The sequence below is a fragment of the Echiichthys vipera genome (genome assembly GCF_963691815.1).
Source record: "Echiichthys vipera genome assembly, chromosome: 21".
In the NCBI taxonomy this organism is placed as follows: domain Eukaryota; kingdom Metazoa; phylum Chordata; class Actinopteri; order Perciformes; family Trachinidae; genus Echiichthys; species Echiichthys vipera.
This window is the reverse complement of record NC_139846.1, coordinates 22,974,139-23,001,811: the sequence shown is the minus strand read 5'-3', so window position 1 is coordinate 23,001,811 and position 27,673 is coordinate 22,974,139. Positions and strand designations below refer to the sequence as shown.

The 27,673-nt window shown below is 43.4% G+C and overlaps 1 protein-coding gene across 4 annotated transcripts in view; it reads right to left on the bottom strand.

Moving 5' to 3' along the window:
• LOC310963615 (uncharacterized protein) overlaps positions 1-27,673 on the bottom strand; it is a 108,213-nt gene that overhangs the window by 37,687 nt on the left and 42,853 nt on the right. For 3 of the 4 annotated variants that reach the window (XM_083936495.1, XM_083936497.1, XM_083936496.1), the window contains exons 4-7: positions 18,458-18,571; positions 16,617-16,703; positions 15,738-15,926; positions 10,769-12,211 (exon numbers count right to left, since the gene is read on the bottom strand). In XM_083936495.1, the coding sequence (XP_083792621.1) occupies positions 10,769-12,211; positions 15,738-15,926; positions 16,617-16,703; positions 18,458-18,571 (1,833 nt within the window). The remainder of the gene's footprint in view (positions 1-10,768; positions 12,212-15,737; positions 15,927-16,616; positions 16,704-18,457; positions 18,572-27,673) is intronic. The other variant, XM_083936498.1, reaches the window with a different exon arrangement.

The window sequence follows — 27,673 nt, the reverse complement described above, 5'->3', positions numbered from 1 at the left end:
TAATTCACCTCTGACAGGCAAAAAGGGAGCGATGAACAGAGGTGTGGAGAGAGAGAGAGAGAGGGGAGGATAATCTCAGTGGGGGGCGTTGGAGGAATGAATGACGGAGGGAAGCAAAGTCTTCTTTAGTGATGTCTATTTATAGCTCAATTGCATTTCCTTCGCAGCCCGTCACAACACCCTCATCCTCGCTAAGCAGCCATTGTTTCCTCTGTAGCCCTCTTCCCATTAGTCGCCAAAGCAACTGCCTCCTGTTGCTATAGCAACTGGCTCCTCATCAGTGCGCTGGCTCGATCCACGCGGGGGGCTGGGGGAAATAGTTTGGGGGGATGTTTTGCCTTGATGGTGGGGGCACTGTCTGAAGATTAAGGGCTGATGGAGGGAGGATGGATGATGGCATTGAAAGCTTACAGCGTGTGTGTGTGTCTGTGTGTGTGTGTGTAAGGGGAGAGAGATAGATAGAGAGAGAGAGAGAGAGAGTAAGAGGAGGGTTATTAACATGCTATATACCCCAGGGAGGGTATTCCACTATGCTAATCTGCTCTGCCTCTTGCCACAGGTCACAGAGTGTGCTCCAGTCACTGGTGTTTTGTATTAATTACAGTCGGCAGGCAAGCAAGCAATTCCTTGGAAGTCAGTCTGATGATAAACGCAGACTTGCATAATGCACACGATGATGCACACAGCAGTGCAGACAACGGAAAAATAGTACATTATTGTACACATAGAGTACATAGTAAATACACTGGGTCTGCTCGATTATGGCAAAAATCCTAATCATGATTGGATTACGCTGGCTACAAAAATCTCACATTTATTGAACTTTAAAATGTTTTTGTCCTTTTTATCAGTGGATTTTCTTAAACTTTAAATGAAATTCAACTGAAAAACAAACAAACAAGTGTTGATGTTGTGGATGCGCTGCATGTCTTTCAGTCACATTTCATAAATAAGGTCATGACAGGTGAAACCACGCTCCAGCAACCACTTGTGCATCCTGGCTGTGACGTATTCTGCTCATAACGTACTGAAAACATGTCGGTAAACTGTATTGAACTCAGTGGAAATGGGTTAAAGCACACTGCTGTAAAGGAAAGAGAGTGCTGAATTTATAACAAGACAAAACCAAAGCGCCATTGTGAAACCGAAGGTGGTGTAATTTTCATAATCATTGGACGCCCAAAACGTAAAAAACAATAAAAAAAATCAAATGGGATTAACTTAGCTGCTCTCGCACGCTCAGGTTATTACCGGTGTTGGATGAAGTATTCAGATACATTACTTAAGGGAAATTACCAAAACAACAATGTAAATACACTCCATTACAAGTAAAAGTTTAAGTAAAAAGTGTATTTTACTACTTTAGGTTAGGTTAATAGGTTAGTAGTCCAGTCCAGTGGTTTTCTAACGTAGGAGTGAGGCCCCTCATCTTCCACTGCGTTCATTTTGTCCGTATTTGCGCACGTTTTCTGAAATTTAACGGCGACACGGAGCATTTCCATCGGATGGTGGGAGCAGTGTAGCAAGTATTTCAAGTTAGAAGAACTTTTATTCTTGCCGTGGTATTGACAGAGGTATTGAGCATCGCTTTTTTTTAATGCTAGTATTTTTTTGAAGTTGAAAAATTGTGGTAATTTGACAAACTTTGTTGTTACTTTGTTGTCATACATCCAGTGGAGAGAGAAATACATGTTTCCCCTCTCAACTGTAATGGAGTAGAAGTACAAAGTAGCATAAGTAAGAAGCTAAAAGAACAAATGGGCAGCACTATTGTGCTTTACTTCACCTTCAGCCAAACAAATCCAACTGAAAAAATACAGTATATTAGATTTAGTCTCGACGAATAAAGTTTATTTGCCAATAGAAATGATTTCATGCTGTTTGACAGTAACAAAGTCAGATAATACTGTTCCCCAGGACCACGGACCAGTCAGTCCTCTAGGGTCCTGACCTGTCGACATACTGTCTGTGTACCTCTCTCTATCACAACACACTACATGTTTTCCTATTAGCGCATCCATGGGCTCATAATTATTTATCTCATCTCATCTCATCTTCAGCCTCTTATCCGGGGTCGGGTCTCGGGGGCAGCAGCTTTAGCAGGGGACCCCAAACTTCCCTTTCCCGGGCCACATTAACCAGCTCTAACTGGGGGATCGTGAGGCGTTCCCAGGCCAGTGTGGAGTCTAATCTCTCCACCTAGTCCTGGGTCTTCCCCTCCTCCTCCCAATTAGTTAGTTATTAGTTAATTTTCTTGCCTTCCTTGTTAATAAAAAGAAAGAATGTGCCTAAATAGGGCACAATACAGAGGAGCGATCATCTCATTCATTTTTTAATTAATGACATAATACCCCCCAGTTCTACTATTCTCTTGGAGGCAGCCGCAACGGCCTAATCTAACTTCATTATTCATAATGAATGAATCTGGTGCTCCTGGCCGACATAAACATAGGGCATATCCGCTACACCCGCTGCACCCACTGCAGTCTCTGTTTCTCTGACACACACACACACACGCAAATACAAACTTTGCCTGTGTTTACTACAACCATCATCATCATCAAATGTCCACCAACAGTGTACTACTCCTCCTACCATCACCCCCATTATCCCAGAGGGCATGCACTCTGTCGGCAGTGGTGGACAGCAGCACAGAGGGCTGAGCTAAACAATGCTGCGTGAAACGAAATTAAGCTACACAATGAGGAACAGCAGGGAAAATGGAAAATGTGGCATTTGTATGTAATCGAACTGTAGGGTGCTAGCCTGTCACTTTATCCTTGATCTATTCTTTCAGGCTTTTTCAAGAATGTGATGAAAACAAATGAATTAACTTTGTATTTGTGGTATTGAAATAATGATAGATGGCAGCTGGAAATCGACTTATATCGAGGTATGATAAGATATCTAAGCCACCAGACGCTATATCAAATATATAACTGTTCCTTTTTAACAGGAACTATTTGTTATTATACAAACATCAGCGGCCGGTAACAAACTTTGTCAAAGTACAGCTAAACAGTACACTAAAATGTGTTTCTTAAAACATTCTAGGTGAGAAATTTGCAACACAGTAACGGGACTGGATTCATTTTTGATCACGGCTGCGTAGTTTGACAGTTTGATCTGAGTCTCATGAGCCTGGTTAACTGCGCTGGACTGAGAACACCAGTTACGTTAGGGCGCACTCACACTGTCCATTCATACCGTGCCCTGTGCTTCAGGGTGATTGCCCCCCCCCCCCCCCCCAACTCTTCCCCCGCTCAAATCCATCTTGCTTATACAGTACATCATGGCCCCTCGGAGATTTAGTTTTGTCTGACTGTTTTGGAATATTTCATTAGAACAAATCTGCGTCAAACCACCGGCAACCGTTTGGTGCATCTTTTTAAATGTCCGTTGCAGGGAACAGACGTATATAAATAGACATCAGGACCGCCATCAATGGTCGCCCTCGTACACGTGCGCACGCTTGTTCACGTACATGTGCATTCGTGATTTACAAAGGCCCACCTCTCTCAAGCGTGCCGAGCCTGGGTACAGTTGTACAAAGCGTGCTTGAGCACTGTACGAATGGCCAGTGTGGGTGCGCCCTTAGTTACTATGACGCGTATTATCATGACTCGGCTGCGTCTGGCTTCCCCAGGATCTGGCTCTCTTGAATTCTGTCTGGATGAGAGAGGCAAATTAAGCATGAGCTCGGTAGATTCATGCCACTGAACAATATTTCAATTTGAGTCTGAGTTTCCAATGATCCCAGTTAACTGAAACTTAAGAAAACTGAGCGCCATGTTGTGTCTAAGGGTGGGACTAGGTTACTGCTGGGCTGCTGGTCCGGTTCTTCAGTGTTACTGGATGAAGCCAGTTCCCTGCTAATGACACAAAGTCTGTATATTAGACTCAGGTAGCATTTCCATTTCATTTTCAGGATTACAACCTGTGTCACAGCCAGACACAGTCACAGTTTGGGGAAAAAAATACTGCAGCACCAGCCAATTTACCGTCACCTGCATCACTGTTACATTCTTCTCGTTCTCTTCCAGGCTGCTGGGAGATTATTTTCATACCAGAGACAGCTCTGTCTCTGCCCCATCTATTTCACTCTCCTCCTGCCCCTCAGCTGAAAACTAAGCTTTCACCATTTACAGCCACCTGTAAATGACACATTTATTTTTGACACATTTCAATTTAATACTCCTTTTTCCACCAAAATTAGCATATATTTGCATTTTCGCAAAAAAGAAACTTGGAGGCTCATGGCAATGTTTCAGCGGTTACCTCGTTTTTATGGCTGTTACTTATTTAACCTCTTTTTTTAAACTGGCTGAGATGACGAAGAGTGGCAGAAGTCATCATCGGAGGTGACACATGTCATAGCATCACCCCAGAAACGGAGCATTTTATTTCTAAAATAGATTTTGGTATTAATGGTGAAATTCAGTAACAATGGTGAGAAATTAATTATAAGAAGTATGAATGATTGATTTCATAGTCGTTTGTTTTTTTTGCGTGTCCGCATCAAACAGAAATCATTAAGTCAGCTGTCAATGTAGTGTCTCATTAACTCCAGCATCTGTTGCTGTTCCTAGGGCAACATTAATGGATTCTTAGTCTCTATGGCAACCCCACTCAAACCCCAACCCCACCCCCGTTCTGTTCCTTCCTCTTGTCCCTTCCCAAAGGCACTTCACGTCTCGATCCGTCTACCACTGGGAACTTGGAAATAACGTTTTTTTTTTGCCTACAGTGCAGTTTTCTACAGCCTCCGCAAACTGCAAATCTGTGTGTCACCATTTCACACTTAGGGAAATCAGGTTAGAAGAGTAAGCGACTATTTAAGGATGCGATGAATAGCTTCATTATCACCTAAACACTTTCAACATGCCTGAAGTTCTGTGTGTGAGTGTGTGTGTTTCCCTCCAATCAGGGAATGTTTCAGGCACAGTCCTATCAAACAGAGGCACTGAGGCATAAAGGGGAAGCATACCACAGTTGTACCTGCTCGTCTACCTGTTTAACAATCTGCCGGAGTCTTTTAGAGGCAGTAAAATCTTCTGGTGAAGCGTTATCTTTTTTATAACGGATGCATCCATTCTTAAGGTTTTCGGTTTGTGTAGCTAAACCGCCCATTCCTGCGTCTGCTCTCTTCTCTCAGCTCGCTCGTCTGTCGTTCTCCATGCCTCTGCCAGTGTCATGTTTTCTGGACACGCTGCCTCAGATGTGTCTGTCTGCTGTCATTCTGTCTCTCAGTCTGTCTGAAGTCAGCCTGCCTGGGGAAAGGCTCGGCCTCTTCTGTCTTCAGATGCTTTCTCAGCATCTATTTATATTTAATAGAAACAGAATCAGCAAAACACACTCACTCACTCTCTCTCTCGTGCCATGTATAGGGCTCAGCAGAGCAGGCTTAAGCTAAATGTAATTTACGACAATTTCTTTTTTCATTCCCTGCAAAGTGGACATTTTGGATTTATCCTGGCAGGATTCATCTTGTGTGCTTACCTGCTGCCTAAGCGAAGCTCCGAACATTACGTTGCTCCACTAAATTGGGAATCAGGTCAACTTCTTTTAACAGAGGAAGTTTTAGAAGAGGACAAGAGAGATTAATTATACGGGTATAGTCTATATGGAAATGTGGTATTCAGTGCTAGCAAAGCAAGTTTGGAGGAGTAAAACTTCTGGGAAAGGGGCGTCTTATCACAAATATCATAAAGGATAGCTGCAATAGAGTGTAGAATATCACATTAAAGGGAAACTCCACCCATTTCAACTTGTAATGGTTAGTTTAGCATTGATGGGGAATTGTATCTTCAGCATCTAGCCCCTTTAAAAACAGTTTGATAAAGTGTTTTGTGGTTCTAGAGGATGTTTGGGGTTCAGCTGGGAGATTTCTCCTTTCAGAATTGATGGATGGCACTATTCATATATAAAAAAAAAATGTATTTTTTTCTGTGTGTGCTATTGATTAGCTATTGGCAAAAAGGTTTAAATCTTGTTTCTGTTGAAAACCGAAAAGAATCAGTATAAAAAAAAGTGGTTAAAGGTGGTATTATCAGAAAAAGGAGTTACTCTCGGGTGAGAGATGTTATTTAAGTGCTGTTTTTAGTGTGAAGCTGATATTGACTTTTGGTGCGATATCCCAGCTGCACAGAATAATAACTTATCGCACTCATGATCTGATTCAGATGTATATTAATAGATATGATCTAGGTGGATGATGGATGCTGGTTTCTATTTGTATATGTTGTTCTGATAAATAACCTAAATCTGCCCATTTCAGTCGAGGTATTACCCAAATGACTTCTCGTGCAAACAACTGTTGATGATTTGTGTTGTGAGCGACATGCTTCATGGGCATACAGGGGTGAAAACCATTTGGCACAAAAATACTAAAGAAGCCGACATCCTCTATAAATCGCATACACAGACAAACACATTCGTAGCTCTTCCACGCAGAAGACAAACTCCAAACTCACCAAATTGTCATTTATTGAGCTTTTTAAAATTGTCAATATCAAAATGTATAAAATGTCGAGCACAGCTCACACTGTTCCCCTGGAGCCATCTCTCTATATTTTGAATCTGTTGCTGAAGCATGGTGAAGCTGTTGGCTCTTACAGTGGTGCCTAGCACTTCCCCCAAAGCCGTCAAAAGGCATTAGCTCACCCCAGTTCAGGGATGGAGCCATACTGTACAAATGTCCATTCTGGGCTTCCATCTAACAGCTTGCTCCCCCATGAGCGGAGACCATACAACAGCGAAAAGCACCATGTGGTAAAAATAGACCGCTGATATAGTATATTCACGCCTGTCTGGCTTTTGAGGATTTGGGTTTGTCCTAAAATAGTTTGATGACTCATCTGTGTTCTGTATGTGTGTCTGTACAGGGAGACAGGACCAAAGCAGTGATATATGTGCGGGCTGCCGTCTGTGTTTTAACTCTGTCTGAGAGTAAAGGATGTGTGCTGGTGCTGGAGGAGAACAGGTGTTGGTGCAATGTGGCCTGGATGTCCCTCCTGGTTATGGTGGTGCCACATCTAATTTTTATAATAATGAATACAGAAAGAGAATTAGACCAAGACAGAAGGCCAGAAGAAGCCCTTTGGTGGCAGTGGAACCAACTTTAAACACATTAGCACCACATGAAGTTACTATGGTGACTGTTTTACCAAACAATTAACTTTACATATACAACACACAAGAAACATCATGAGTATATGTAAATCCAATATTAATTTGAGTTCTGGTTTGTTCTCCACCACACCCTGAGAAATACACCTGGCTCTTTAGCTGCTAAATGCTCCGTTCGTCCGTCCTGTGTTCACCAGCTAGTTGATTATGTTGTCTAATTGCTGTTAGGTCCTGGACAGGTGGCTTTTTAACTCAAATCTAGGTTGACGAGAGTGGTGAAACTGAACCAAAACAGCAAATATTGGGGTACAAAATTAAAAAAAAGACACATTTAATTACCTCCTAATATAAAAATATCAATTAGTGCAATTTTAAGTCTACGTATTTAACCAAACAGAACCACTAGACCCTGTTCTTCTGGAAGTTATGGTCAAGACACCGTATCTGTGCATTATTCATATGTACGTTTCTATGTTGGTACATGTGTGGGCGATGTATGCATACGTACAGTATATGCAATACTTATACACAGTGCAAAGATGCGTAGATGGGGAACTGTAGAGGGTTGTCGTGTGCAGTCGGAAAGATACACTTTGTACTCTGCGTTATCTATTAATACCCTTACAGGGAGGTAATAAGGAAGGCAGAAAACTAGGCACAATATTTAGTTAATTAGTAGTATTTCTATTTTTTTTTTTAGCAGGGACTACGGATGCAAATCAGCATCTTTGCTATAATCCGGCACTTTTACGGTGATATGTTGTATCGTTGTTCATTAATGTGCACTGTACCTAACAAATAAAGTATTGATTGATTGATTGATTATTTCTAGATTAAAAAAACACACAATGATTAATTAGAAGTACTCTCCTTTATCTGTTTCAGTTGGTAGCTTGCTGGCTCTCTCTGTTGTTTAACTGAGAAGTGCGGATACAGATGATCTGCTTCCCACTCTCGAGCTTTCTAATAAAGTCTTAATACTTCTCTGACTCTCCCTGTATCTTTTTCCTCAGTGTTTTAAACATCACCCTCCCTAAGGTTTACATTTTTCTCCTCCTTCAGCTCGGCTTCACTTTCTCATTCTGACTCCTGTAAATCTCCCTGCCACTACAAGACGGGTTTATAAATGATCTTTATCGATTCCCTGTCAGCATTCTTTTGAACTTTTCATATTTCTTTATCAATCTCTCAAGTCTTCCACAGCCTCCTCTCTTCACCCTTTATCCTTTGCCTCCCTCTCTCCTGTGGTACATGAACAAAATCTTTCTACCCCTACGGCCCTCCTGTATATCCCCCTGTTTATTGTGCTCCACATGCCTTCTTATCTTTTTTTACAAGGCTTAAATACTACTCTTGGTGACGAAGCCCCGCCCCTGGACACTGCCGAAAGGTCTCATTACACAGAGGGAAGACAGAGCCAGCTGCACTCAGCACACTGTCTTGCTCTTTCTCTCTCAAATGTAAACACATTTAAGCAATCTAACACACATATAAAAAAATAAAAAAAACACATACAAAACACAGTGTATGCACAGTATGGATCTGATGAAGGACACTCACTGCTGTCATGTCTTACGTGGACCATGCATGCGAACATGCAGTGACAGTAGGCGTTTAATCCACAAGGCTACGATATATTTTTATCTATGTGACTTGCAAGTGGCGAAAACACTAATGCAAGCCTTTCTGTTCTTGTGGAAGGCATTGATCAAAGCTGCTTAATAGCCAGGTTCAACACTGCTGTTCTTGTGGAAAGCTAAAGGGTTGCTCAGTCCTCATTACAGCCTCCAACGGGAGGCAGAGACACAAAGTACTTAAAGGAAGGCCAAGGGAATGCATCCTCTAGAACTCTGCATCTCAATAAATCACAGCAACACACACAAACTGGTAAAGCCCCCCCGCATACACACTTGCAAACACACATGTGCACATATTCCAAAATGCACGTACATAAACTCAACATACACAAGCATATACAGGTCACATTCACACACCCGCTAACACACTGAAGCACAAGTTTAAACCTATTTCCGAGTCTGTCGGAAACTCTTCTTCTAAACGAGTAACACTGCTTCAAATTGACTCTTCATTATAACAAGAGATGGACATGAGACTGATCAAGGGCTGTCTTCTAACTATAATTTAAATCAGTAAACACACACAAGTCAAACTGCTCTATTTTTAACTGCTTATCTGCGGCATACACATTATTATTCCCCAGTCTGCTGAAACATCTCCCCAGTGAGTCACACTGCTACAAAACTAGCAAGGTTGCTTAGATATCCTTTCCGATAGCGAGTTCTGAGTTTGGCCCTGGGTCTCCTCCCAAATGGAAATGCCGTGAAAACCTTTATCCTTGTCATATGCCCAAAAACGACTTCCTTTTAATGCAAATTCTTTCTAAAGCTTCGTCTGTATGTCTGAGCACCTAAACCCCCCTCTAAGGGCGACCCTAGCCACCCTGCACAGGAAACTACTTTAAGTCCACTGTATCCACAATGGCATTCTTCTGATCATTACCCAAAGCTAATGACCATGGGTAAGGGTTGAAACACAACTAAAAATAAATGACCAATAAATTGATTATACGGAGCAACCTTGTCTTGTGCACATAGGTTATAATCCCACAAAGTCAAAGGGCAACATCATCTGCAAATGAGATTCTACCCCATTAGCACCTAATTTAAGTTCTAAGCAACGGCAGCCTTTTTGCTGAGTTCTGAACTGTCTGTGTCTTCTGTCAATCATTCAGTGTCAATGATGATGCATGAAAAAACAAACATAACAAAGCGACAAGAGGAGGTAAAATTGGACTCACCTATAGGGGAGTAACAGCCAAGGCAGCAATCATCACAGAACATGGAAGGTAAAATCGACAAAAACAACAATTACAATTTGATATTTTTAAGTTATACACCTAGGAGTCACATCGGCATGTGGAGTCTTGATGCATAACAGAGGGAGAGTTAACATGACACAAACAAAGCCTTTTCCTTCACCATTCTTTTCTAGGAGAAGTTAAGAAACCACTAGTGAGGAAAACAGAGTTAATTGGACACACGAGAGAGAAAAAAGAGGTGAGACACGTCACCCCTGGATGCAACAAAAACAGTATGATTACAGTGTTAACAGATACACCTGGACAGAAGAGAGAAAGAGAAGGTTGGTTTTGATTTGGTGAAGAGGTCTAGTGGTGTTGCTAAGAAGAAAGACTCTGTGATTGGTTAGTAGTAGCACACCCGTCAACACCAACACTGTTAATTTTGAGAACATCCCTGAGGTGCATCATTGGGAATTAAGATACTCAAAGATTAGAGTAAAGCCAATCCACAGCCTCATTTGGTCAACACTTGAGCGCATGCGTTAGTCACTTAGAAACACTCCAAATTGGACAAGCCAAAGGGTCCCAGCCAAGTCTTTAGACAAATGTGTCCATGCAATTATCCATCTAACCCCTACTGAGTAAGACAACCAAGCAATCAATCCTGCCCAATAAAGCATTTGAGATCAGTTTCAAATATCTGAAAGACTCAAGGTGGATTAAAAAACGCCATGCATGACAATAATACATTCGTCTTTACTTTCTAGTTACTCTATAATTAACTTCTATTCAACTTCTCCAGGGCTGACTGCAACCAACCTTCGATGATGGAGGTAACTGGAGGGACCACAGCTGGTTCTTCCATGGGATCAGCGAAGCAGGGAAAGAAGGGCTTAGCTGTAGGGTTAAGACCAGATCCTGGGGTGGCCGACGAAGGGGAAGAGGGGCTGATGGCTGGGGATGCTTGTGGAGGGAAATTCTTTGTTTCTGGGGAGGTGGGACTCTTTACAGAGGAAGAGGAAGATGAAGAACGAGACTTCTTGGATTGCTTCTGGGCCATTTTGGCATCTTTGTGTTCTTTGGGTTGGAATTCCTGTGCTGTGGTTTTAGGGGAACGGAGAGGGGCTGGGCTAGGAGTGTCAAAAGAAAGCCCTAAGGGTAAAGGATGACCTGTAGTACTCATGTCACTGAAGTCAAATAACTCGCTGTTGCTGCTTATGTTGGAGTCATTTAGGAGCCACGAAGCATCTGAAGGTGAGAGAGGTGGGGCAGAAGCTAATACCTCGCCTTTTTGGGAAAGACCTGGGCTTGGCTGGGAGGCTGGGCTGAAAGCAGATGTGTCTTCCTCTGGTATGCCTTGCACATAAGACTCTTGGAGGGAACTGGTGTTGTCAAACATCCCGCTGTCAACCATGTCACCACCAGGGGAAAAGGCCTGGCTGCTGTTGCCTAAGCTTGCATTTTCAGTATCCATCAGGAGGTCAAATAGATCACCATGGTGAGGAGCCATCGGGAAGGAGCCAAGTGGTGCACTGTTGGTGGTGGAGGGCATAGTAAATGGAGCTGCTGTGGCTTTCAGCTCGCTGTTCAGGACCAGTGGGTTGATGGAAGAAGCTGTTGGTGCGAATAGGTCCTGAGATAGGGGGGTCGGGACGAGGCCTTCTTCTGGATAGACCTCCTTTTTCCAGGGGCTCTGGCTGGTGTCCATATCTGCGAACGAGGCTTCCAAGTTTGCCGTAACAGAATTCCCTAGATCCATCATCCCCTCTTCTGAGATTTGAGAGGTTGCTGCGGCCGAAGGGACAAATGGTTCTGCCGTCACTCCCCACTCCTCTGGAAGCTTCTTCCTGCTCTTTCCCTTCTTCCCACGGCCTCCACTCTTCCCAAGCTGCTCCTCCCAGCCACCATCTCCTCTATCCCGCCTTGGGCCAATCCTGTTGTAGAACTCCTCTGTTGAGGGCGTGTTTTCTCCCTGTGCTTGCACTTCAGGATGACCCCTGCTCTCAAGGTGTTCATAAGATCCCTCATCTTTCTGTCGTCTTTTCTTCTTCTTCTTCTGTTTTCGGTCTGAACCATCTCCCTCCCTTTCATCCCCTCCAGCATAGGCAGTACTCTCTCGGGTAGGCCAACTGTCAGGTGGGTCGTCAGGGTTCACTGCGAGATGGCCAGCATGGCGACTGATCACCGTGGAGACACTGGGGCTGAAAGGGAGGTCTGTTGGTAGGCAGCCAGCCTCGTCTGGCCAGCGGTCGCCTAAAGCACCTTGTTGTGGGTGAAGAGGGGAGAGTTTAAAGTTGGGGGGAGATGGATGTGTGCATATCAACTGGTTGCCTTAGTCTTACTTACAGAAAATAACTGAGAAACTTCAGAATGTATCAGGCAAATAGGTAAAACAATATAACAATCCTAACACTGAAAGTGTGCACATATTTACTGCAAAAGCTTTTTTTTTAAGAGTTTTAAATTACAGTAGCTATTAAAGCTACTTTTGTTCGCTAATATGGTGGGAAAGCTGAGAATATGAAGAAATGGACACAGCATAGAAGCAGCTGGAGGAATTTCAATCGAGTCCAGAAGTGATGTATGTTGTTCCATAAGGCCAAGGTCACCCTTAAGTCAAACAAGCAAATGTGTTTGTTTGTTGATCTTAAAGACAAACAAGTTAAGTCTTAAGTCTTCCGCATCAGTTCCCAGTGAATGTCTGTGCTTGGAAGAATGAGAATACACACACACACACACACACACACACACACACACACACACACACACACACACACAAATATCGTGTAAATGGAAATGGTACTTTCGGGTGGCTGACTCACTGCAGCCCCGGGCTCTAACACACTGCATGTTCACACTGAAACTATTGGGCCGCAAAAGAGCTCTGTTCGAAATCAAAACAGAGAGTGAGAGAGGTGTATGAGTGTGTGCAGATGTGAGTATATATACAGTGTTCAAAAGTAGCTGTAAATGGACACGGAGAAAGACACAAGAACAAGAAGACCGCTTAATGGTCGCACAGAAAGGAGGTCAATTACAGGCAACCATGCTGTTACTCAAACAGCCTGGCTTTGGGACATTGTATAATGAAGCTCAGGTAGACAAGAGTTAAAGGGAAATTGCCCATTGAGGGTTGTTCTGCTTCTTTGGCCCAGTTTGTTTCTAGTTTTCAGTTAGACTCACACATACAGAAGAGCTAAAGTGGAGCAGCTGTCAGGCCCCATACAGAGCAGTTACAGAGGGCCACATTTCATATCAACAAACCCCTGACAGACCTCCGCTTACTATACTTTATGTGCAGTAATTGGCAGAGAGTCGGAGAAAGACATTGGCCAAATGGATAAGAATGACTGAGTCGTGCAACCTCATTAGGGCTGGGACAAACAGCCATCTCACTGTATGTGCATAATATACTGTAGTTCCTCTATAGTTTCAAAGGCAGCACAGTTGTACATTACAAAATTACAGTTTTATTCTCATATGACACTTTGATCATACACTATCTAACTGGGGAAAAGTTTGAATCAAGTTTGTAGTTAATGAATAAAATAGAAACCAAAACTGAATAGCTCTAAATTAAGAAATAAATAGTCTAAATAACAGTTTTCCTTAATGTCAACAGTTCAATGAATTGAAACAATGCCAATAATAGCTCTTCCAAATACAGTGTGACGCTGAGCAAAGGGTGAAAACCATTCAATGGGTAATATTAAAGCTAATATTATACTTAAAAGCAGCGCCCCCCTGCAGCCATGAACCATGATGCCTCTCGGTGTGCGCGATCCAAAAGGTAAATTCTACCTCACCTCAGATCTCGGTGCCTAGCCATGTCTCCTCAGCAACCGCTAGTCTACGTGTGTGGGTGTGTGTATGGCTATGTGTGTCTGCGTGAGTGTGTATGTCTTTGTGTATCTCTGTGTGTATATTGTTGGGGGTGGGAGGTTTGGGTTTTCATGGTGTTTCTTTGTTGTTCATGTTTTGTTTTGCTGTTATTTTCTATAAGACACTTTGTCTTACAGTAGAAAATTATGAAAAGTGCCATATAAATAAAGATTGATTTGATTTGATAATTACCGTTTCTTTGTTAGCGTCATCATTTACATTCGTTTGGGGAGACCACCTGGTATCATTCTGCTTTAGGGGAAAAACTCTCTGGCTTATGGGGTTATGCCCAGGAAGCAGCGACGGCGTCATTGCAAAATAGTGTCAGGAAGGAACTTAGTTTGGTGGGACAGCTGCACGTGGGGAGGCGAGCCCTGGCATTCAAATGGCTTAACACCCACGAAAGATACATATGAACATACAGTAGTCTTTGTACATCTTTACAACCGTTCATATAGCTGAAGGGGCGAAGAATGTAGCAGAAGCATGAAATACCTAGCCAATGGCAGGCTTATACCCACAGTCTGCAAGCAGTAAGTCAGACTGCAGGATGGTAACCTGTGCTGACAGATTAGCAGACTGAGTTGAGGTCAGCATCAGGAGAAAACTGTTAGATCTGTTCCTAATTAAAAGTCTTCCAGTGGCTCAATATCAAACAAGTCAAATCCCTGAAAAATCTGCACTGACAGTAGCTTAACAAAGCTGCATAATATTTTCTGTGAAAATAATAAAATCAGAGCAAGAAATTGGCGAACATGACATTTGTGGTATGGATGGACATGTACCTTAATGTGAATATTCCCTGCAAGCCATTTGGTTCAGGGACTCTCACTCCCCCTAAATGTGTTTTTTTGTTGTCAAGCCTTTATTGTTAGATACCTGCCTTTACTTTATTCTGTCCAGCAACTATTAATTGAGACTCGGTCATTATTTGAATGTCGGCTTTCATTTGAGAATCAACAGCATACCAATACAATGTTTTCCTGGGGGCTGTCCTTTAAAAAGACATAGCTGAAAATAAGCGTCAAGGTGTGTCTGTTTATTTTATTCTATGGTTCCTCTTGAGTACCAGCTGGTTATTTGACACCATCTATTTCATACACCCATAAACCCTCGGTTTCTCTGTACTTTTAGAGGTCAAACACTAATGATTTTGTATTTGATATTTCTACCCCTGATCTCTTTTAGTAAAGAGACACAGGGGGTTCCGCCACCTGCTGTGTAGCAGTGCACCATGGGGGCTCAGCTGCTGCGATGCTTGGTGCATCGTTCCACTGCCCACATGAGATCTTAGCATGGCACTACTAGCTGACACAAGCTGCAGGATGGTGACAACTGCAGCTCCATGCACTATAGGATCAAATGTGCACTGAAGTGGAGAGCATCTCTATGGGGGGGGGGGGGACACAGACAGCGTCTCTTTGAAGGATTAATACACACAGAGATAAACACACACACACACACACACACACGAAAAACACAGACAGTATATGACTAGAAGCCATGGCATGATGGCAGACCCTATACATGTTAGCATCATATGTGTATTGACCTTGAGCCGGATGACTAAATCACATTGGCGCTGGGGTGTGTGTGAGGAGGAGGCTATAGGAAAGCAAAGACAGTCAGCTGCGCTGTATACTGCACCCCTCCGTGGAACAAATCAGACAGTGCAGCACAGGGCACAGCCATACATGTGATACACTATACTGTTATGTATCATTTGGAGTCAGTCCTGCTGTGAGAATGCAGGGGGTGAACAAAATGATGTAAATACTCATGATTCAAGAACTGTGAAGTGCAAACAGTGCTACAGAACAGTAGTCTGTAACAACAACTTTTTGTATTTTTCAGCTATAACATAGGTCCAGTAATTAACACTTTGGTACATGAGTACATTTGTTACCTGCTGACATATCCAAGGGGCTGCGGGGAGGCTGGGGTTCAGGCAGCATGGGAGTGTGTTCTTTGGGGGCTTCTGAACCCGCTGGAGGTGTGGGATGGTTGGGTTCTGCTATACTTGGGATCCTCTCTGCTGAGACGGGTGCAGCCCCCACCTGCACATTGACCGCCATCCCACCAGGCTGGGAGAAACCTGAGAAACACACACACAGGGTCAGTGTTGGGGATGCTCTTAGCACTGATGCTACTGTAAAGATACGTAAGTGGTCAGTTTTATTCTTCTAACATTTTCTTTTTCAAATTGTCCTCATCTCATCTCATCTCATCCTCTTATCCGGGGTCGGGTCTCGGGGGCAGCAGCTTTAGCAGGGGACCCCAAACTTCCCTTTCCCGGGCCACATTAACCAGCTCTAACTGGGGGATCCTGAGGCATTCCCAGGCCAGTGTGGAGGTATAATCTCTCCACCTGGTCCTGGGTCTTCCCCGATGCCTCCGCCCAGCTGGACGTGCCTGGAACACCTCCCTAGGGAGGCGCCCAGAGTTCATCCTTACTAGATGCCCGAACCACCTCAACTGGCTCCTTTCAACGCAAAGGAGCAGCGGCTCTACTCCGAGTTCCTCACGGATGGCTGAACTTCTCACCCTCACATTGTCCTGCTGATGCCTAAATAATGGCTTCAAACATATACTTTTGAGGGAGTTGGGGAAGTGTGTGAATATGATAAATAATGCCATCTAAAAAATTCTAATGGCATTTCAGCTCAGGTTTATGAAGCACATGTCCACTTAAGAATTAAATGACGTTAGCGTTATTAATGCCACTGCTATCATTGTAGCAGTGCTAGCATCATTAGTAAAGCAGTGTTGCTGTGTGGCAGTGTACCTGAAAAAGCTTCCATCCGGCCAGTATCCATCATTTGGGCAGGGCTGCTCTGAGAGCCCAGAGGATCTGAATAACCTGCCATGGAGGCTGGGGAAGGAAAGAGAGAAAGTCATAAATTACCAGGGAAGGAAAGAGAAAAGGTAGGGAGGAGGAATCTTTGAGGGAGAGAGGATAAGATGGAGTAGTAGGTAAAGGGCATGAAGGCGTTAACAATTGAGAGTGGGTGTGACGGAGGTAGACAACAAGGAGGAAGGAAACAAAAGGAGAAAAGGCGTTTAAATCAAATCAAACTTTTTCATATTTTAGGTACAATATTGTTTTTATATAATAACTATTTGTTTCTCTGCTCTGCCTGTATATTGTGAACATACTTGGCCAATAAAGTTGATGTTTTTCTGTGATAAAATGAAAAGAAAACTATTTATTATGTCTTAACTTGAGACTCTTGAGACTAACAGTATCCCAAAGCTGGGATGAAGTCATCGTTTTGCCACATTGAAAGTCTCCAGTCTTGTCTATGACGTAAGAATTAAGTCCGAATTCAAGTTCCAGCTCGACTTTGTGTTTCCAAGTCCTCAACAAGTCCTTTTTAGTCTGTTCGCTGGCTGTTTGCTTTGAACGGCTCAAGCTCCAGAAGAGATTTTCCCCATTCGCCATCATCATCATCGTCGTCGTCGTCATCATCATCGTAATCAACTTTATTGAAGAAACTCAAAGTGCATTTTAAAAGACAAGCAACATACAGTGAATTTACTCCATTGTTGTTTCTAAGTTTTAAACCTGGAACCAAGACAACAAACCACAAGATGTGACCATAAAACATTTGATTGGGTTCAGTGGTAGCAGCTCACTAGCCGTTCACCGGTGTGTCAATATTTCCATGGTAACAGCAAGCTCCACCAATCAGTGGTGTTGCTGTTACGCTTAGGATTGTGGGTAGTTTAGTACTTCCTCTTAACTTCTTTCAAACAGTCTCAAAGCTTGTGCAACTCTCCCTTTTCATGTTTACAAAATTGTGGCTAAAAATCAAAATCATAGTTTGAAATATGAACAGATTCTCACTTAAAAACCATATTGTTAAGCTCTTTGCCTCTTTCCCTTCTGCTCCTGCAACATGATTGGCTGTTCTTAAAGTGATTCACTAGCTTCTGTTAGTTAGCATTGTAAAAGGCACTATATTCCACACCTAAGCCCACACATGTTGACAACCTGCTGGTAATTATTTTAGAAAGTAATGTTAAAGTTCTATGTGTTAAACGAAAATAATACAAACTTTTACTGCGGCTCATCACCAACTTTATTCGCCATCTTGGCCCGTTCCCAACTACAACAACCGTCTTTTAACCCCACATCCGGTCCCTTCACAATAAACGTTATCTTTTCCATACAGGTTGATATTTGTCTAACTGAATATATTAGAACAGTGCAACAGTCCACAGTAAGTTAACACCATGAAATAAAACCATTTGCAATCATTGGATACTGATACTGGATAAAGTGCAGCTGTCTTCAAGATGCATCATTTACCAGCTACTCTGACTACAAATATTAGACATCTCCCTTCTTGTTTATATTCAAAACGTTAAATGGGGGCGGCCGGTGGCGCAGTGGTTAGAGCAGTCGCCCCACGTGAAGAGGTTGAAGGTCCTCGAGGCAGCGGACGCGGGTTTGACTCTGACCTGCAGCCCTTTGCTGCATGTCTCTTACCCCATTTCCAAAACACTGTGAGTGACACCATGAACCGAATGCTGCCCTATAATGCAATAGGTTTTCAAACATTTTTAATTGATTCATTTTCATTTGGCAGGTTCGCTTTGAATTAATGTACTTGACCTTCATACCTGATAAGAAGTCTGTAGCCAAGGCCTGCTGCTGGTCGAGTGAGAGTGGCCGCACCTCTCCCTGTGGCTCTGGGCGCAACACTGGTGTCTGTCCCCCAGAGGTCAGCTTACAACCTGCGATGACAACATGGATCATTGAACATCACTTCCCCCTCCTCTCTGATGATGTGCTACTCTAACTGTAATTTGGTGACATGAGTTATTGAAATCAAACTCGGCTGAACTAAAATCCACACACACTGAAAAATGACGTGCACAACTGCATCTACAGAACATACACACCACTTATACGGTATAGTGAACTCTATCTCACCTGCCGAATGTCTTCCCAAAAGCAGATATCCCAGTCCCATACAACTCAACATGTAAGGATGTTTTCTATGTGCTGCCTCTGTCTCTGTCTGTCTCCACTGCAGCCTCAGCTGGCTCTGAGCTACTAACACTGTGAACCCCCAGTACCACACACACACACAATCGCCACACGGAGAAACCCACACACAGACACACAAACAAGAATGCGATCACAGTCGGGGAGTCTGGGTTTGGTGTGACGTTTCTCTGTCTGTCTGGTTCAGGTCTCAGGCCCCGCCAGCTAGCGCCTCCCCCCGCACTCCTCGACTGCCCACAGCCCGCTACCTCTTCCTCCACTCCAGTAGTCACTCTAGTCTACAACCCGGGGTCCTGTCTGGACCGCAGAGGCCAGAACCTTGAATGGCAGATTTAATGTGGGTGTTCGGGGAATGGAAGGCAAAAATGGAAGGAGAGATGAGAAAAACAGAGTGAGAGAGGAAAAGGCAGGCGAAGGGTCAGAGAGGAAGATAAAGGGTTGAATGGAAAGAAAGCAAAGAAGGCGGGAAAAGCAGGAAAGAGGATTCACAGAACGAGTAAGGGGAAAAGACGGGGATGGAAGAGGGGAATATGGGAGGGTTGAAAGGGAAAAAATGAACAGCAAAAGGGAGGGAGAGAGGGAGGAGCAGAAGAGAGAAAGAGGGAGGCACCAATGGCAACCCTCTCCCAGCAGCATTCACAGAGGGTGACAGTGAGGCGAACGGACAGGATGCCACCCAAAGTCACAAATGCTTCCATATATCAGACGCGCGCAGGGGCCATGGTGGGACGTGCATTGCCTCCGTCGGCAGGGTCACTGATTGATTCAAAAACACCTAGTGCTGCAGCACTCGTCCTCATGGTCTCACATTTGTGTCCGTCTGCCTGTCTTTGTGTCTCTCTCTGCCTGGGAAACACAAATTTGGGGAAATAACAAGAGACGCGCAAGGTCACAGAAGACTTCACACGAGGCTAAGGTGGCCGAAGCGAGTTCTTCTGCTCTTAGTTAAATCACTGAAGCACAAAACGTTGCATGGAACGTTGCATCTTTCCCCTGATGTGCTGCGCTGCTGTCCAAGGTGCTGAAGTCAGACTACGCAGCCTTGGAAGGGCAGTCTGGGGCACTGGTATGAAAACATCTAATATCTCTCCCCATCAGCATTTCTACTGCTTACTGGGCTGCTCTGGTACAGTCTTGTCTAAAGCTGTGGCCAGAGGATGTTTTTGTACTGGGGTGGAGTAGGCCTGCGTGATTATTCAATATGATAATTGAACATATTTCAATTGTATTGTGATGGAATCACATTGAGATGAAGTACAACCATGCTGTCTAAATGTATAATAAGACCACACTAACTCAAATTTCTCAGAAAATCAGATGTATTTTCATTGATATTTTAGGGAATATAATTTGAAGATTGCTGCTTTGTTTTTACATCGCACTACTTGTGTGCATGCATGTTAATATAGAATATTAGGGCTGTAAAATTAATAAAAAATATTAATCACGAATAATGGCATGCTGTCTATAGTTACCTCACCATTAATCACAAATTGATCATATTTTATCTGTTCTAAATGGGGTATTTTTAAAGTTTTTAATACTCTTATCATGGGACTGGACAAAAGTGCATGTTTATTATTATTGCAACAATCCAAAACAATGACAAATACTGTGCAGAATATTCTGCAGAATAACCTCAAAGGTACTGGTTTTTAAACTGCATGTAAACACACTGAGTGCCATCACTCGTCATGTCTACTTGACCTTTTACAACCTTCTCCTTACAGACCAGAAAGGACCGTCACTACTTGGCTTCTGTGGCAACACTGCACTGAACTTTGGCAGAAAGTTTGGCAATTTAACGTTGGACCTGTAATGTACAGATTATTATTATTATGCAGTACAATCGTGTTTTTCAATGTACAAAACAATGTTCTCAGAACTTAAGATACCATCACGTCCAAAGTTTGTGCTACATTGGGTTTGGAAGAAGTTAGAAATCTTCACAATTAGTGTACAGATGTGTGCTATACAGCTGCAATCTGTAACTTTTACATGTTGTTTTTTCTCAGGTCAATTAAAGCACGTTGCTTGCTGACCTGATGAAACGACTTATATAAGTAGAAAACAAGGATTGACCTTGGCCTCTAGTAGGCAGTACCACAAAAGTGTGACTTCAACAAATAACAGTTAAATATCTGATAGTCTCTTCAGTGTGAACACATTTTCTAAATTATGTAAGTACTGCTGCTGCTGGGGGGGTTGACCTCAGTATGAGGACGAAGTATGGCGAGGCAGACTGGAGCAGCTATCAGTTTGACAGATGAACCTTAACTGACACGCATTCATGCACGTACGCGGACACATGCATGCACGCACACACGCTCATGCACACTCACACGCATGCACACACACGTACGCACACACATTCTGCTGTAGCTGCTTTCTCTGCTTCAGAGAAAGACAGACACCCAGACACTACATGAAGGCAGAAAGACACTCGGCTGACCTAACAGAGTAAAATAGATAAACATAGCCTGGAATGGACACACATGAGTCTTCCATAATCATACTCATGCCTGGACGAGTTGTGGAAGTGGCACTGGGGCAATACGAGGGGTGTTCTGAGGACGGGCAGCAGATTCAGGATCAGCTGAGGAGGTGGTGCAGCAGGTAGTGGGGAAACACTGCCATTCAAACGTTGTTATGATGGCATTCTGGGCACCTGGCATATGACTCAGGCTATATTACACTCGCTATACATATCACACCAGAAATTGACAAGTTTTGGAATTGAACCATCTTCATGTTCTTTTACCAACACAGAGAGGTGGTTTGGAAATATCATGACACTGAGACACCCAACCAAATCAATGCACACCTCAATACACACATCACACTTATTATCCACTCCAGAAAACCGGGTGTTGGAAAAGTGAACCCTGTGCAGGGCTTTAAACTGCATGAGTCCCAGTCAGGCACACAGAGAGCTTGTATGGGTCATTTTGCGAGCCCCTTTCCACCCTTCCTCTGTGAATTAAAGGCCCGGTTCTTGCTCCTAAGCCATCCTAGTTTTAGACGTGGCACATTCATCCATCAAAAAAAAGCCGACCATAAATCCTGGAGATCATTGACCCTTGATCCTGAATCAGTTCAGACTTGATAGGATGAAAGGGATGCTTTCAATTGGGTTTGATACATACAGTATAGATATAGGTCCTCGGCAAATAATGATTATTTAAATTCTTTATCACACCTGTTCAAGCCCTTAAACGGGGGAAGTTCCTCAAAGCAGTCGACAAGGGTTCTATCGCTAATGCAAACAGCAGAGGGGATAAAGGGTCTATACAGGTCTATAGGAGGAGAAAGTTATGGATGCTTGGCTTAATGTTTGCGGTAGAGAACCCTTTCCAGGGATTCATTAGACCATGGGTGTCAAACTGATCCAGTAAAGGGCCGTGTGGCGTCAGGTACACGGCCCTTTACTGGATCAGTTTGACACCCATGCATTAGACACTGATAGAAGCAATGGGGACAATTTATCTTGATTAACAGACTGAAAATCAATAAGTTTTACCTTGTCTACCAACCTTGCCATTTCTCTTCAAATCTATCAAATCTACTCTAATTTAATCATAAAAGCAACAAACGCAAAATAATCAATAATAATGAATGTATTTTATTCTACGTTGATTTATATTTAAAAAAAAATAAAGAGTGTGTTGTGAGAATGCGCAGACTTCAGGCCGGTTGTGCACACAGCAGAGATGACTGTGGGTGATGAGGAGGAGATTGAATAAGTTGAGAGACAGATAACATTGTTTTTAGGTTGTTGTCAAGTTTACTAATTATGTTCTTATTATTGCAGGTTGCATATCATTCTGTAAAATTTGACAGGTAACATTTACCTGACCGAGAACCGGCAATAAAATGTCCACACAGCAATGACAACACACACACAGCTATCTGATAAAGGAATAATGGAAGTGGGAAGCTAAGACCACTGCATGTTATACAGTACAGAATACCGTTAAGCTAACAATGCTACCACCAGTGTCATTTTTAAGATGAGCTGTTAGTCTCAGATTTTTTTGCATTTGTATTTAACATCTAACCCATCCTAGAATACACTGTGGCTGTGGTCACACTGGATTTTGCTCCCCATTCATTTCTGTGAGGAACTGAGTGTGGCGTATTGACAAATTGACCCTGCCTTACTGGCGTTGTTCAGAGTTCAGTCAGGTGGACACTGACACAGAATCAAAGGAGCAACTGTGATCTTCCACTGTTCAGCCGGCTAGAGTGATGCTGTGCCAGGCCTGGGCCAAGACAATGGATGGGCCTGTCAGGTCAGGACACAAAAAAACAAGCCACCACAGAGAAGAAGAACAGAAAGCATGCTGACAAATACTAAACTGACTTTAATTTAAGGATTCAAATTAGTGCTAGTAATTGAATCCCTTCCTCAGTCCATCCCTTTGTTAATCTTCTGTTGTTTCTGGTTTAGCGAAACCTAAATTTGGGCTCTTCCTCCTTTGATTCTGTGTGCTGTGTGATGATTTTAGAGTTTACAGTGTGTCTGTAAAGTTTAGTAAAACTCCATTAAGGTATAATCACACCAGGTCATCTTAAAATCACCATGGCCCAAGCTGATCCACAACTGAACTCTCGATAGTATGATTTTCATTAGCAAGCTCTGGCTCAGCAAAAGCCTAACCTCGTGTTGCCTGGCTTACTCCATTCTTATGTTCTCTCATATGGCTGATGGCTGGGGGCCTGTCTCTGTCCTCCAGCTGACCCAGTCTCAGCATGCCCCTCTCCCCCACTATGTGCTCTCCTAGATAGGACAGATGAACCGCACTGGCTGGGTCAGGGCCCCTGCAAGACCAGGAGCAAAAAAACGAGACATGCTAGTAGTTCAGTGACAAACCAGGCTAACCTCCAGTGTGGACTACACCTCATTAAACATGGCTGTTTTAAGGGGTCTATGCAGTTGTGCCAGGAGGGCAGACTTCTCCTTGAACCTCCTCCTACGGAGAATATTGGCTCTTCATCAAGTGGGTGCACCCTGGGAATAAGGCCACAGCCTAAAATGGATCAATAAGAAGCCAGGGTGTTCCTTAACATTATAAATGACTATGCTGTATAGTAAGCTGAGGGAACAAGTGGAAAAGAGGCTCTTTATCACTCACACAATGCAAATTTCCAAATTAATTCAGTTAATTTGGTTATCATAACAACTTATGGCCAACTAGGGGTGTCACGATTCTCCAAATCCACGATTCTATTTGACTTTCAATTTAAGGTCCATCCATCCATAGAAGAACCACAGATCCAACTTTCGCTTTCAATGATCAAAATTGAAAGCTCATTTCGAATGATTTCTTGATTTTGAATTAACATTGTGACACCCTTACTGCTTTGTATGCTTAATACCAAACCTGGACATATTTCAATGCATGGCACCATTTGGTTTGCTTTACCAGAACTGTATAATCTGGGATGAACCCTGTAGCTGTCCTCAACCAAGCCTTTCCCTGCTCCTCTGCCCCAGTCTCAGCTCCGCAAGCTAAGATAGACAGACACTATGAGCTAGCTGGGTCAAGGCTGCTGCAGGACCACAGGCGCACGATGATGGTTCACCGAGAGGACAGGGTGCTTCTCTCTGTTGAGGACAAACATCCCGTGTCCTGTTGATTCAGCCATTACACAACATTAATCATATACAGTACTTTGAACCAGGTAGAATCAGCCACTAGATTCCTTTCTGACCACCTTTACCTGCAACTGCCCTCTACAATATTTGTAAGAGGCTTTGGAATATAATTCCAAGTTTGATCTACTGTATGTCCCTGTTGAGTGTATTCTCTCTCTTCCTCTCTCTGTCTTTCGCTTTCTCTTTCTCAGTCATTACCGCGTATCGCTCCTTTCAAGACTATCGTGTGCTCTATAAATACTAAATATGTATTTAATAACAACGAGTGAAGAATAAGAGCGAAAGGAGAAGGTGAGCGGAAGAGGAAGGAATGGCATGGCGAGGTAAGAAGAGACAAGGGTAAAACAGATCAGGAGAGGGGACTAGAAGAGCCAAAGGACTCAAACAGTGTCTTTGAGTTGGGGGATGTCGTCTGGTGACAAACATATGGTACTAGCCTTGCCACAGTCTGAAGGGTTTACCCTTGTAATGTGGCAATCTCAGAGCATCCATCTTCAGTGATATAAAGAGACCTCCTTCAGTGGTAGGGAGGTGGATGGATATGGACTAGAACCAGATCAATATTACTCTATAGACCCCAATAGACTCTATGCACCGTTTCAGCCATAATTACAGACGTGTCCTTTATATTAAAGTGCCGTTTAAAAGGAGGAGGAGACAAGGCTGAGTCAAGAGGCTAATGCAGAGATAGTACACATTCACTGTGAGGGTGATGTGCATTGACAGGCGGTAGAAAGGAAAGGTGCATCGGATGTGACAGCGTCTATGTAGTGTATGTGTTCTGTGTTCAGGTTTGATAGAACCTGCAGGTACCTATAACAAACACATACACACAGCTGCCTCAGAGGCCCCTCTTCTCCCTCCATTCCTTTCTTTGAATTCAAGCCTTTTATGTCATCGTATCTTCGACACCTCTTTGTCCTAGCCTGAAAACAACCCTGTTTGTCTGACTAGAAAGAGGAAAATAACACAGGCAATTCCTCTGCGGCTCCTTTAATCCCCCACAACTTTCTCTTGACCTTCTGCATGTCAGTTTTTATTGGCAGGATTAAGGAGTTGAGCTGCTGCAAAAGGATTTTCTGACTATCCTCCGTATTTTGTATTTTGTTCGCTCTTACTTGCATTTCCAGCTGTCATGCTTTCTGGCACTCCTCACTGTCATGGATCACAATTCATACTACTGAGCCCAGCATGGGGGGCTATTTAGCTCCCTCCAGCAGGGATTTTGCAGTCAGTACCTGTCAAATCAACAGACGAAGTGAACAAGTGTGCGCTTCAAAGTGCAGGAGAGCGTATAAGAATCACTAGTTGCCCATGTTGATGTGTCCCATCCAGAGCATTTAACATTTAAAGCTCAAAGGCAAGTCTTAGGCCTTAATTTCTAAACACATACACACTTGCAGTACATGTGGATCCGCAAAGACATACACAATCAGTCCCAAACACTTTCACGTGTGAGAAAAGCTCAGAGATGAAGGGCTTTCTGTCTACACAGAAGACATCAGGAGGAATTAGGGTTTTTTTTTTCCCTCCAGCTCAAGGAGCTTCAAAAAGAAGAAATGACGTGAGTTAGGCTGCATCTGCAAATGAAAGTCTAACAGCCACACTACAAAGGGAATGTGTGTGTCTGCTGCCAGCTTCACCGTGTGCCACTGAGCTTTATGCAGCCTCACATTGCCCTCTGGTCCAATAAGGGATGTATCTTAATAATGTTTAAACGGGTATTTATTTTTAAACTCAGATCTATGTCGTTTTTACCTGTTGGAGGGCTGCATAGAGGGAGAAAAATAGACGAGCTGTGTAAAACTAGAGCTGAGTCGCAAGGCGGTGTTAACACCAACACCGTAACACCTGTAATCCGGTACATGGGCCGTCAAGCCCCTTCTGCGATCTCCGCTATCTATATTGAATGAAATCCGCTGCTGCGTTGCCGGCTTGGCTCCGCCCAAGATTATTGTGATTGGTTTAAAGAAATATAAACAACCCAGAGCGTTTTTTTACCCCCTATACCACAATGATACACCAGGATAGCCAGACCATACTCCAGCCCTGTGGAGATAGGTCTGACTATCCTACACAAGACTAACAAATACTTGACGAGTCACTTGGTGGAGTTGAACGTCAATCTTTATTTTCTTACTGTTGACCGTTTGCACACTGAAGAATCAAGGCTATGGAGAGAGGTGCCAATCAAAGATGGCGGTGCTTTGGGGGTATGACACATGCACAGTGGAACTGGAGCAGCGCTGTTTTCTTTCTATGATATGCACCTCCTATTTAGCATCATGGCAACTGCAGACAAGATTTAACTGTGCATGCGTCATACCCCCAAAGCACCACCATTTTTGATTGGTGACTTGGCCTCTCTGTACTAGTCTTGTGAAGAATGGCATCAACCTGAACTTTGGACCAAAGGTATGCTGTTCCTATGATGTAACACCTTAATTCAGTAGATCAATTATGGATAAATCATGCTGCAGGATGACAGGTGTCCAAGGTCCTCAGATGATGTGTGTCTTCACTGTGTGTGGGGTAATGCACATCTAGTGCCTCGGTCTATTTATGCATTATGTACACCGCTCCTCAAGTCTCCATCTAGTTTTCTCTCTTAAATCCTTTTGAGTCTTCCTTCACTCCCCCTTTTCACCCTCTTCGAGGGCAATGTAAGGGAGCAGCTGTTTGGGCGAGGCTCTCTGGGGGCCGGGATATTCGTGCATTTAAGTGGTTGTTTGCAGTGAACACTCAGAAAGGTATGGTACGGTACGATCCCTCAACTGAAGAGCAAATCTGCCAACACAAAGGATTCATCTCCCTCTTTTTTCGTCCCTCCTCATCCCAGTCCACAACTCTCTGAGTTTAAGTAGGGCAGGCTGCCCCATATAGACCTGCACATGCAAACACAGCCATGCTGACAGAGAAGATCGCTCAGGTCGGGTTGATCCCCGGAGGTTACAGTATAGGGCAATAAAGCTATTCTTCTCAGAGCTACCCTGCTGGGAGTGGAATCAACAAGACAATGAAAGTGTTAGAGGGAATTTTAATAGGGCTGAAACTAAGAAGTGCTTTCATTTAGTTTATTCTTTTATTATTAATCACTGGTTAAGTCAATAAATGACAGAAAGTAGTAAAAGGCAAGTGTCAATGTGACCAAACACCTGCAAAGTGAATG